This window comes from Ambystoma mexicanum, chromosome 7p (assembly GCF_040938575.1).
Source record: "Ambystoma mexicanum isolate Mex_15411 chromosome 7p, UKY_AmexF1_1, whole genome shotgun sequence".
NCBI classification, from domain to species: Eukaryota; Metazoa; Chordata; class Amphibia; order Caudata; family Ambystomatidae; genus Ambystoma; species Ambystoma mexicanum.
The window spans coordinates 901487049-901500439 of NC_090939.1; the positions used below are offsets into that span (position 1 = coordinate 901487049).

The 13391-nt window shown below is 47.5% G+C and overlaps 1 protein-coding gene across 1 annotated transcript in view; it reads right to left on the reverse strand.

Moving 5' to 3' along the window:
- Positions 1-13391, reverse strand: part of LOC138526013 (uncharacterized) — an 805753-nt gene that overhangs the window by 169530 nt on the left and 622832 nt on the right. Inside the window, exons 27-28 of the mRNA XM_069636306.1 lie at positions 12526-12558; positions 12385-12435 (exon numbers count right to left, since the gene is read on the reverse strand). Coding sequence (XP_069492407.1) covers positions 12385-12435; positions 12526-12558 — 84 coding nt within the window. The remainder of the gene's footprint in view (positions 1-12384; positions 12436-12525; positions 12559-13391) is intronic.

Consider the following 13391-nt stretch of genomic DNA (forward strand, 5'->3'; position numbering starts at 1 on the left):
TGAAGGTAGCGTTCTGATCATGAGTGGTACAGTTTTCCAGAGGTTGGCTGCCAGGACAGGGAAGCTAGCGCCTCCAGCAGAATGAAGTTTGAATCTAGGGATCGCAAGACCTTGGGTTTGTGTAGATCTGAGTGCTCGTGCTGGTGTATATTGAGTGAATCGCGAGGCTAGGTATGAGGGGGCCTGGTGGTTAATACATTTGTATGTGAGGGCCAGTGCTTTCAGGGAGATCCTTTGGGCGACTGAGAGCCAGTTGAGGTTCTTCCTGGTTTCTGAAATGTGTGAAGATCGGGGGATGTTAAGGGCTGCTCTAATGGCATTGTTTTGGGTCGTTTGAAGTTTGTTAAAATTACCCTGGTTAGTGTCCTGGTACAGTGCATTGCAGTAGTCCAGTTTGGACATGACCAAGGTCCTGGCCAAGGTAATGCAGTTCTGGGCACTAAGGAAAGGGAGACAGGCTGAGATCAATTTGCAGGTGTTTGCAAACGCAGCGGCCACTGCATTGGTTTGTCTAGTGAGTGTCAAGGAGGCGTCCAGGAATATACCCAGAGTTTTGGTGTCTTTAGATACTTCAATCAGATTACGATCAATGTTAAAGGAGCCGAACAGGTGACTCAGTTTGTTAAGTCTCTGTTGCGTGCCTAAGATGAGAAGCTTGGTTTTGTCATCATTAAGGCACAGTTCATGCTGGGCCATCCAGGCTTGTATGACAAGGTAAATGTCATTGAGGGCTTTAGAGTCAGCAATGTAGTCACCAGTGATGGGTATGAGTATCTGGGTGTCATCAGCGTAGTTCGTGTAGGTGACACCCAGAAAGTCAAGCACGCCAAATAAAGGTTTGGTGAAGACATTGTAGAGAGTTGGGGAAACACAGGAACCCTGCGGGACTCCAGAGGGGACTGGTGTGGGATCGGCCGATGCAGTAGGGGAGAAAACGCTCATGTGCCTGTTGTCAAGGAATGACCTGATCCAGTTAGATGCATTGTCAGAGAAGTGGGCCGCTGACTTCAGGTGCCAACATAGTATTTGGTGATTGACCAAATCAAAGGCAGCTGATAAGTCCAGTAATAGTAGAAGGGCCAGTTTACCGTTGTCTTTGAGGTCCTCAATTTGAGTTTTGAGATCAAGTAAAGCTGTTTCAGTCCTGTGCTTCGGTCTGAAGCCAGCTTGTCTTGAGCCGAGGAGGTTATTGTTTTCTAAGTAGTTCTGGATCTGCAGGTAAGCTGCTCTGTCAAGTATTTTGAGTAGGAACGGTACGGTGGTAATTGGTCTATAGTTGGTTGGTGTTTCAGGGTCTAGAGTCGGTTTTTATAAGAGAGGGATAACCCATGCGTTCTTTAAGTTGTTGGGTACTGTACCCGTTAGGAATGAGGGCGGTTATAAAAGGAGCAAGGTCATGTGCTGCTTCCTTGATGATGGGTGCTGGGCAGGAGTCACCTTGGCAGTTAGAAGGTTTTAAATTGCAAATAATGTTTTCGACCTCAGGGATGGTTAGTGGGGAGAAGCTAAAGGGGGTGTGAGTAAATGAGGCCGTCAGAGTATAGGAAAGTTTAGTGGAGGGGTTGGTGAGTAGGGTAGTTTGTTTGGCGTTAATTTTAGATTGCAGGGTGGTGATTTTGTTGAGGAGAGCGTTTTGGATGTTGTTGCACCATTTACTGTCTTTAGTGCAGGTGTCAGGCGCAGGGGATGGGGATTCCAATTCTTTAAGGATTTTAAATAACTCCTTTGTGTTAGATTCCGCTTGTACGATGCGTTGGTTATAGGTCTCCTTTTTGGCTTGTAGAATTGCTTCCTTGTAATTGTGGGTAGTGATGATGAGGCAATCTTTGTTAGGGTCACATGGGTGACTCTTCCAAAGTGATTCCGCCTTCCGTTTTTCTTTGCGTAAAGTTCTTAGCTGCGGGGTGAACCAGGAGTTCAAATGGGCTTGTTGTTTGGCTTTCTGTAATTTGAGCGGTGCTATATTGTCAGTGGCTTTGAGCAGTGTTTGATTGAAGATGTCTAGTAGGACTGTGGGGTCATTATGTTGGGACACGCATTTGTTCAGGATGGGAAGGATGAGAGGGAGGAGTTTATCCTTGGTGATGTCTTTTTTATTCCTTGTGGGAATGGCTGGAGCTATCGTGGGAGTAGTGTGAGGGTTGGTCGCTGGTAGGTGGAAGATGATGATATGGTGGTCAGACCAGGCACAAGCGTGGTTGGAACTTATGGATGTGTTGCAGTTAAGGTCAGTAATCCAGTCGAGCGTCCTGCCCTTAATATGGGTAGGTTCGTCAATGCGTTGTTGGAAGCCTAAATTAGCTAATCTAGTAGCTACTTCAGCGGCCAAGTGATCCTTGGTGTCGAGAAGGCCCAAGTTAAGGTCGCCTAGAAGCAGTACCTTAGAGTTGGGTTTGGTATTGATGGTCAGAATGGTCGTGATCTCATCTATGAAGGAGCCAAGTGGTCCTGGGGTCTATAGATAAGGTGGAGAGTAGCCGTGTTAGTGATAGGGTAAGTTTCACAGAGATGGATTCTGCGGAACTAAGCTCAGTGTTGGGGATGATTCTGAGTGTAATATTGTTTCTGTGTATAAATGCGACTCCACCTCCTTTGAATGTTGTTTGACGGTCAACTCTAATGATAGAGTAACAGTTTGGGATGGCGAGGGCAAGGAGTGGGCCAGAGGCTGCGTGTAACCAAGTTTCAGTAATGGCTATAAAATCGAGGTTTTGAGTGGTGATAAGGTCGGAGATGTCCAATGCGTGGGCCGTGATAGATCTAGCATTAATGAGGGCACCCTTAAGTTCTTTGGCAGTGAAGGTGCTAAGGGATGGTGGTGACTTCTGTGTAGTGGAGGTGTTATGTGCGTGCTGAATGCCTGCGGCACGAGGGGCACGAGGCAATCTGGATCCCAGTCTAAGATTCCTGACTTGGAGCGTGCACGGTTGATTAGGTGTAGGTTGTCAGGCTGAGAGGTCCTGTGTCCGCGGAAGCTGCTGAACCCCCGACAATCCCCCTGAAATGTAATTCCCAGACCTAGATTTCAATTCAGCTCTGTAAACTACACCCCAAAGGGAAAGGGGGAAGTGGATAACAAAACAACACCAGGCAGACTGCGTCAAGGCTAACCAAAGCTGAACCTGCAGAGGATATAAGAAAAGCAGATACAATTCCTTTATTTACTTACTTAACCTTAGGAATGGGAAAGACTTTAAATCCTTAACTAATAATTAAGAATCATATCAGGCTCTTCTCTTGAAATTTCTTAGAGAAGCTTGTAAAGAAGCTGAAAATCTCTCTTACTTGAGACTCTTGAAATTCACAGCAACTTCTTAATTTGGGCAAATCTGGAAAGTTTAGTTCTTTGCCTTTTTTCCAAAATTCACTAGTTGTCCAGTTAAATTGTCTTTATTTATTCTTTCCTTTTCTTTCAAACTTTTCTTTTGTTTTTTCAAACTATTTACAATTCAATAGAGTTTGTGAATTCTTGAAGAAACACGTGTTAAACTCACACGCGGGTTATTTCAATACAGATGAATTTCACGTTGAAAACTTCCTGCGTTGAAGAACACGCGCACGGTAAGCAAAATCCACGCGCAGAAAACACATGCGCTTGTCTAAACACGCCAAGTAGAATTCACGCGCAAACGAGAACACGCGCAGAAAAACACACGCGCTAATAAATTTCCGTCTTGATGAACTTCCGCGCCTATTCACATGCGCCTTATAACCCACGCGCAAAGAGTTCACTCGCGATCGAATACACGCGTTTAAAAAGACACGCGCTTGAAAACACACGCGCTATAAAATTCTCGCGCTGAGACACACGCGCTTGAAAACACACGCGCTATAAAGTTCTCACGCGGCAATCAGATTATCGCGTCAGGAAGCACACGCGCTGGAAACACACACGCTTTAAAGTTCTCACGCGACAAATGAATCTCACGCTAGGAGCACCTGCGCTAGAAAACACACGCGCTCTTGAGTTCTCACGCGACGAACAGATTCTCGCGCTAAGGAGCACCCGCGCTGGAAAACACACGCGCTCTTGAGTTCTCATGCGACAAACAGATTCTCGCGCTAAGGAGCACACGCGCTGGCAAACACACGCGCAGTTATATACACTCGCACGCGCAAAGGTTCAACGATAGTTTCAGATTACACGTAGTACGCGTTTTTACAAATAGCGTTCAAGCGCACTCAGGGAGTTCAATAGTACAAATTCAAAGATAACTTTTTACGAATTTTCAAGTAAATGTCATTAAGATGAACAGAGTACAAACAAAGTCACTTATCTCCAGAGCAAATTCTTAAGGTTCTTCAGAGTTTCCTGTCTAGAAAAACGAGTTCCTGACAACGGATAGCTTCTCCAGAAACCCCCAAGAAAGTAGCCGCTCAACTGCTAACGCCTGAAGGATAAAATCCACCAGGCCCAAGTCTAAAGCAGGAGCAGCCACTAAAACACATCCTCTCAGCTGGGGTTTAGATGATGAAAGGCAAAGAGTGACAGTTTAGAATGTGAGCAATGTGGCAATGATAAACCCTACGAAGGTGGCAAGAGTGGGGTGGCTAGCAGATGGCAGTGGCCGCATATCGTGATCCAGGTGTCCTGACCGTCTGTGCAATGGGGTGGGGGAGCACTAGAAAGTATGTGGAGGGGTTCTGCGCTGGGCAGAGGTGGGATCCGCCAGGAGATGGCAGTCCGAATGCAGTTTGCTAGGTGCATACATGTGCAAGGATGCAACCTAAGACTCAAAAGGCAGAGGTTCAGCTAATCTGGGAAGGTAAGTGCATGTGCAAAATGCAATCAATGACTCAAAGGCAAAGGTTCAGCTAGTCTGGCAAGGTAAGTACATGTGCAAAATGCAATCAATGACTCAAAGGCAGAGGTTCAGTTAATCTGACTAGATAGGTACCTGTGCAGAATGCAATCAATGACTCAAAGGCAGAGGTTCAGTTAATGTAATCAATGACTCAAAGGCAGAGGTTCAATTAATGTAACGCTCACCTGATTCCCACGGAGGCGCAGGTCTGGCTTCGAGTGCTGATGCTTCTTCAATGGTGAAGCGCAGGACTCTGAAGATGGACAGGAAGGGCCCTCTACTCTGGCTTCTCCGGCTCGCAGGAATATTCCCCTGTGCGTGAGAAGGGAGTATTACCTACTGACTGAGTTATGCTCAAGCCTCCCACTCTCTTCCAACCCTCCACGATACCCTTCCACGATTCCCCGTGAAGTCTCACCTTAGGGTCTGAAAGGACAAGCTCTCCATCCTGCTTCTGACGCAGGGGCGCGTTGAACCCAGTTACTTCACTGCATTGAGGTTGGATGGGAGTTCAGGTAAGCTTGATTATACTGGTAAGGCGCTGTAAAAGTTCTGTTGCAAGTTCAAAAGTTCAAGCTTTAAATAATAATGTTCATTGTCTTTTTTCAGGTGATGAATGAAGATTCCTTTGGAGACTTCTTGCAACAAAGCGCTGATGTTGATGTCTTTTCCCCATAGGGGCCGGGGTTCGGAATGCTGGAGATATGGCGCCGACCCGAAGTGAAACGTGCAGTTCCAGTAAAGATCTGGTAAGTCCTAGATGAGCGCTCAGGTAATGTTTTTGCATTCGCTCATCTAATGTCTTTGTCTTTTTTCCCCATAGGGGCCGGGGTCCTGCTTGGAAACAGCAAGACCCGAAATGAAATGGGAATGACCCAACAGGTAAGTCTTAGAAGGAAACTGAGCTTTTCCTATTCCCTTCCTTCTCTCACCTTTTATTCTTGTCTTTTTCTCTAGGCTCTGGGAAGTGGCTGTGTATCCGGATGATCGCTGCTGAAGATGGAGGAACCCAGGAAAGGTGAGTGAAATGCAGCGCAGCAGCTATCGTAACGAAATGCTTTTAAAAATGATGTCTTCCCTTTCAGGATCGAGTGTGATGTCTCCGTGGTGCAGTTTAGCTGGTAGGTCTCTTGTCTCCCTTTGCAGGTGACCCAGGATGCTGACAGGCGTGGCTGAAGTCCAGATGCAGGAGCTGACACGGTGAGCGTCCAGCTGCGAGGAGCAGAACAACGCGAAGCGTGAGTTGCTGATCGGGTGTGGTTTAAATAGCTTTGGAAGAAGTTCCAAGTGTGTATCCTTCCTCCGATCAGGTATGTATCCTTCCCCGACCACACCCGGGTGGAAAGTAGTCCCACAGGTAAAGTAGTTCCTATTCAGGCCTCAAGAGGGCCTGGATGTGGCAGCATGGTCTACATCAGGTAAGTGCACATTAAAACACTTGAACACATGACTAGCTTTATGAGCCTGGCGCCTAAGGGGCCAGGACAGAGGTCCAACATGAGCCTGGCGCCTAAGGCGCCAGGACTGAGTCCAAAGGGCCCCAGCTTGGGCCTGCTGGCACTCCGCTGGGGGAAATGATGCCTGCCTCTGGGGTTGCTGGGTCGGACCTGGCTCCTTGGAGGTAGGCATCATGACAATTAATCTGACTAGGTAAGTACATGTGCAATATGCAATCAGTGACTCAAAGGCAGAGGTTCAGTTAATCTGATTAGGTAAGTACATGTGCAATATGCAATCAGTGACTCAAAGGCAGAGGTTCAGTTAATCTGACTAGGTAAGTACATGTGCAATATCTATTCTGCACTTGGTCGGGACAAATGCTATGTGGCGCCGCCTTCTACCCCGTACGGGCTAGGATACCACTTCTCTTCTTCTCACTTCTTAAAACACCAAATGGCCAAATAAAGGATAGATCAGAAAAGCCTCACCGTCACTCACACAGACCCTATTCTTAACTACCTTCCCTTTGTTTGCTAATTCCCATCTTCCCGTATTTCCCCTTACCTTCCTTTGGGGTCTTTGCAACCGGGACTCCAAGTGTTCAGTCAGGTACTCCGAGGGACGCCGCTCACAGCCGGACCTCGCTCAGGTCTGTCCCCCAACCAAGCCGTGGCCTGCCTTGGCGAGCAGCCTTCTCGATCGGGTATTCGTCAACCGGCAACCCTTGACCCTTTCTTCTTGGTGTGCACAGTCTGGTCAACCGCGGAGGCGATGGTTTTGCTGGGGGGCGCCCTGGATCTCGCTGCCAGGCAGTGCAGGCCTCGAGGCACCTCTCTAAATCACATCGCGGGTGTCACCAAAAATGTAGGTGCTCTTCCCCGGCTTACTACGTATGAGAGAAAATAAAATAAGCAACCCCTTTCGGGGAAGAAGGCACCGAGACCCGGCTGCAAGAGTTCAAAGGATGGTTTATTTCTCCAGCTAGGAAATAACCCAAAAAACTCCCAACAACATTTGCATCAGTGCTTGTATATATATTAATTAAAGTAACTCTAAAAAAAAATGCTAAATGGACCCGATTGGCCAGGCGGTGTGGTGCTGTAGGTGTGGGTGGCATCTCTTCCTTCTGGTTGGCTGACTGGCTGACGAGATGACGGACGTCAAATACCTTGTGCTCCACGCAGGTCAGGGTCCGGTCACTGTGGTCACTACCTAAGCTAATATGTTGCATTCAAAAAACACTAAATAACAAATTATCTAAAACATTTTATGCTACTTTTCATATTTCTACACAAGTTACACATAACAATTATTGTCAGTACAATTGGGTCATTCGTGGCTTTAATTGGAGGCCTTGACCTTATTGTGCATGTAAAAGAATCAAGCTGAGTTTCACATATCTGCTAAGTTTTTAGACCTATTAGTATAAATAAAAAACATATATTGTGGTAAGATGCTTAAGGTTAGTAGTGGGTGTGTTGGGTGGGTTTCGCAGCACAGGCGAGGGTCTGGCACTTGAAAGAAAATACCTTACAGGGAGCGCAGGGTCAAGATGGCAATAAATTGTTCTTAATGTGGGTCGGTGGCTTGCACGTTTATGGGGATGAATCGAGCAAAAAGTGCTTAGCTCATTCTGGTTCACATGCTGGTTCTCAGAAAAGCAGTGATCTCAGAGGAAGAAAACTGTAGCATATTGATTGTTGCAACTTTCTCCGGCTTCAGCGTGCGAAATGGAAGCGCAGAGCTTTCCGTCGCATGGGGAGTGCAAGGGTGGGGGTCAGCCAGCTGCCTGCGCGCCTTGTGTGTGTGTCTCTGTCCTTGGCTTCTGTGGTTCTGTGGTGAAAGGGGAGCTGAGCATTGCTGTACTATCGCAGTGAGGCCTTTTTACCCAAGATGGAGTCGAAAGGGGGCACAAAAGATGGATGCCCCGTGTCCTGCTCAGTAGTCCCATCTATGCAGCAGTCAACCGTGTTTAACTTTACATAAGGGCAAGGGGCAATCCCACTACCAGAGGCACGTGGTCCAAGCCTTGTACTGAGGAGCGTATGACGTGAGAGGGCCTGGGGACCCCTCACTCCCATATACTACCCACAGAAATGAAAATCACTTATGGATGAAGTCCACTTGGTCTTTCTTAGGACTATACACAAGGCTCTCTTCCGCTGGTTGATTCTCCTGTGTTTGATTACTGATAATGAGATGAGTATGATATTCCCAGTATATGCTCCCACTCTCTTGGCTATTGGCTTTATTCCACTCTTGGTTTTAGTATTTTCACTGGTAAGACTGTGTTGTTCACAACACTGATTCTCTGGGATATTGATCCTCTCACTAGGATGAGTAGGAGGTTCACAATGCTGTTTCTTTGAATTACTGGTCATCTCACTGGGACGAGTGTGATGCTCACAATACTCGTTTTCTGAGTTACGGGTCCTCTCAAGGGGGAGAATAACATTCAAAATACTTTTTCTCTGAGTTACTGGTCTCTCACTGGGACACGTGTGATGCTCATGATACTCTTTCTCTGATTTAATTGTCCTTTAACTTGGATGAGCATGATGACTATAATCTATATATTAATTTCAGTCACTGTGATGATTATACTGATGCTAATCGTTATGACAGCCTCTCCCCCATGAGTCGCCCACTCTCCCAGTTACCTAGTTCTGTAAGGGACTGCCTCAATGGGTAGGTATTCTCCCTGTTTGATTCTCATCCACGAGTCAGGATGTCTTCTTCACTTGAGTTCCTTTTTCCTTCTGCCACTCTTTGGACTTCCCTCAGGTAAGTAGTAGTAGCTTCGAGAGAGGTTCTCTCTCGTTCCCCATCGCGTATGCCACTTTGAACCTTTGCGTCCCTCATGGGACAGGTGTCAGCTTGATCGACTCTCTCTGGTCTGACTCTCCAGCAGTGCAGCTCAGGTAGCTGCTCCTTCCAGCTTCTCCCCTGCTTTCTGTGCAATTATCTCCAGGGACCAGCCTTACAACGACAGACTTTCACTTGTCTGTCTTGGGAAACATGCAACTCGGACACCTGTTCCTCCGAGCGTTTCCCCTTCTTGGGATTCAGTTTACTACCAAGTTCACCAGCGTATCCTTCCTTGCTGGTTTGAAACTCCCGGGTCTCTTGCCATCATGGTTTCTCTCCTCCCACTTTTATAACGCTGTTCTGTGGCTTTCCCAGTTTCTCATGAAAGTCCTTTCTTATGTGTCTGGTTACCAATCATTATGGTTCTTGTGGGTTTCTTCGTCACAGTACCTGGCAGATACTGATTTCCACATTCAACACCAGTATAACAAATACATGTAAATTGCTCTTCTTTTCTCCGAATTGGTAGTATTAGGATGGAAAGGGACTTCCTCATCGGAGTGGGGGGTCCTTATCCCCAAGGGCGGGGGGTATCTCCCAGTAAGGTCCCTCTTGCCGCAACCCCTAGGGAGGGTATTGCGCAAAAGGCTCACCTCCATAGCCTCACAAGAAAAAGGCTCCGAAACGGGGAGGAGTGACTTTGTCACCACAGCCTGCCTCAACTCTCCCCCCAACAGCTACCAGGAGCTAATTTCGATTAGATTTGTGGTGTACTGTTTACTTGCTCCTGGTTCCCCTTCTAACTCCCTTACTGTTAACTTGGTTTATATTTCAGACCTAGAGTACTGGCTCGTGTGGCAGATATCTGATCCAATGCAAAAACATCAGCGTGTGAAGAGGCCATACAGACAGAACAACCTGGAGGACTGGCTGAAAGAAGCAGATAGAGTAATCGTTCTACCACCTTATCACAGAAGATTGGGCAGTATCTTCAGAAAACACACCAAAATAGAAATTTTAAATCAGCTTGCAATCCACCTCCTGCCTCTTTAAGGATCACCTACAATCTCACGCAAAATGACCCCACCAAAACCTCCCAAACTTCCACTGCTGGATTTGTCACCTTCCATCTTCATCCCTAACTGAATTCTGAGTATATTTCATGCAGCTTACTTGTCCCAGGTCAATGTACAATTTCAACCGACATTACCAACAATCCATGCACCAAATGTGCAATGCTGGTTAATCTTTTGTAAGGCACCTGACAGCAGGACTGCCCAGCAGACCGTTTGACATTATTTGAGTGTTACTATTGCAAAAATACAAGCCCTCCTTAATAAATACAAATAAATTAAGTTATAAGCAGCAATGGATCAGCAGCTTCAGGGTTTGTCACCTAGAAGTGACAGGGTAGCAGGGGAATGGACAAAGAAGTGCTCTAGTCGTTGGTCGCCCTCGTCTCCCCCTGCAGCCTTTAAGGGTGGGTCTGTGGTGGGAGAAGGGTCCGGGGACCAGCAAAGCAGTGCTCTAGTCCCCACTTGCTCTCCTCAACCCCGCAACCTGGAGGGTGGGTGCATGTGGACAGTCAAAGTAGTAGTCTGATCCCTGGTTAACCTCATCTCCCAGTGGCCTCCAAGGTGGTTCATTGGGGGGAGAAGGGCCCAGGAGGACCAACAAAGTAATGCTCTGATCCCCACTCGCCCTTGTCTACCATCGCAGCCTCTAAGGTGGGTCTGTGGGGGGAGAATGTTGAGGGGGACCAGAAAAGCAGTGCTCTGTTCCCCACTTGCCCTCCTCTCTTCCTGCGGCCTCCAAGGTGCATCTTTGGGGGAGAGGGTTGACAGGCACCAGAAAAGTAGTTCTCTGGTCCCCATTTGCCCTCCACACCCCCTACAGCCTCCAAGGTGGGTTAGTTGGGAGAGACGGATGCAGGGAGACCAGCAAAGCAGTGCTCTGGCACCCACTCACCCTCTTCTCCTCCAACGGCCAACAAGGTGAGTTTGTGGGGGGAGGGTAATACAAGGGGCACAGTGCCCTTCTTTCCTCCCAGAGCTTCCAAGGTGGGTCAGTGGGGGAGAAGGTCACAGGGGGTGCAGTGAACATAACAAAAAAAGCATTTCTTAGGTCTTCGCTTGCCTCCCTCTCTTCCAACGACCTCCAGGGTGGACACAGGGGGGACTGTCAAAACATGAGTTGAGTTCCCCTATTGCACCAGGCATTGCGGGTTTCTGTAATCGAGCCTATGCATGTGTGCCTAATCTGCTGACTATGAACATTTTGCCTTCCTACTTGGACTAGGGCAAGGCCATTGGTTTTGCGCCAATGGAGTGCGCTGGTCTGAGCTGGATATAACAATGGGCTGTTCTTATGCACATGAACCTGTCATGGTGCTAGAGGCCTTACACACCTTGCTTGAGGAGAATGTGACCAGAAGTGCATTTATGCTGCCATATTCCCCTCTCTCCTCCTTTTCCCCTGGTAAGAGGTCCTTATGGGCATATACATAAAATCAAGGGTGCACTTGTTCCTTTAGACAAATACCTCAGTTGTTCTAAGGAATGCAGAAATAGTGTGCAGGAAGGCCCAGTAAGCACCTTTCGTCATTGTGGGATCGAGCATCTGTAGTGAATTTAAGGAACAAACATGGAGCGTGGAGTCGTTAAGTGGGTTTGGAGCTGGTTAACACTAGGCTGTCTGTTTGTAAGACTAACTATAATAAACTCTTTTGCTCAATCCATTGCTCGAAATTAAGAGAGTACTTTTTTGATGTTCACAGATTGGTGCCGTGTCTTGGACCTGTTGTGCAACTTGGTACGCCATTGGACTAGTGGGCTGCATCCTCTCAAACACCACCCATGGATAAGCAACATGTCATGGGGTCCCTGGCTGGGTCTGCCCTAACCATCTCTAGGCTTGTGCCAGAAAAGAACACTGGGGCAGCCAGAGTGCACAAAGGGTCCAAGAGGGTAGGAAGGAACCACACACAACCCACTCACATACATCACAGGAGATTGGAAATGACAGGAGAGGTCATATCTGCAACTGCAAGATCGTGGGATGAAATCCGGTGCAAATTGCTGACCACTCGTGAGAATTCAGAATCATGTGAGTAACCCGAGTGCCTATTTAAGGTCATGCACTCTAGCACCGGGTGCCAGATGTTCTAGGAAACCTGTCTGGTAACAGCACGAACGGGGACGAAACCAAAATGAAAGTAGATCCCATTTGAAGAAGCGGCGAAAAACACAGGAAAGAAGAGAGAGAAAACGAAAGAAAAAGAAAGAACATCACCAGCCATGGAGATAGAAAACCAAAGAGACAGGAGACTTACCGGAACAGATCCCCGGACACCGGACCCCACGCCTTCTCGCCTTCTGCTAGCCTAGGAAAGGAAATTAAGACGCTCAGGTTAGTGTACACCTGAAGGCAAATAGCAGTTTAAGACTGTAAACCATCTACAAACTGCACTTACCTGTGTCAGTGTACCATGTGTTGGCTCCTGCTCCTAAAAGCGAGGAAGGAGAAGAAACAATCAGTTAGCTATTTAGGCGAAGTAGATTGCAAACACGTTAAGAGAAATTGACAATTGTAAAGATTGGAGACACATTGGTCACTAGCAGCAGGTACATGGCAGAGGTCGGAGGGGGCTTAAGAGTGGGGAAACTCAGACTCAGGAAGGACACTAAATGTGCCCCTTTTTCCTGCAGCACATCCTACAGATTCATACCAGGGTGCAAAGGAAGTTAATAGTCCACACACAATCGTCCTACAACAACCAAGACAAACCCACAATCCTCCTTGAACACTCACCATACATGTCTCGATACCAGGAGGTTGGGAGTTAGACAAGAGTGGGCAGGGCGTAGTCATCCATGCCGAACTCAGAATTGAATTTCGCGGCACTCCTTGAAGCCAGGAACCGAACAGGACATTACAGAACATCAGGCCCATGAAGTGGGGTTTTCCAGACATTATAGACTTGGAAATGGGGAAGACATATCATCATTGCTACGGGAATTGCGCACTGAGCTCGGAGCAAGTAGAGCCAGAACCAATGTGCTGCATCAGGACATAGCCACTGACAGAGATGCTACTGATGCCGTGGTGGCAAGCGTCACTGCAATGTCGGCTAGAATGTCACCCTTAAATGTGTTTCAGCTTGAAGCTACCCCAAAATTGCATGGGGTTGGGGGGCTCCTGCCACGCATAACCCGGTACCCATACAGATCATAACCCCAGTTCCATTGAGACTACCCCCTCTAGAACAATTCCATAAAGATCCACTGAGTATGCCAAGTTTGAAAATCAGTGCGAGTTGCACTTCATTTGTTGCCTCCT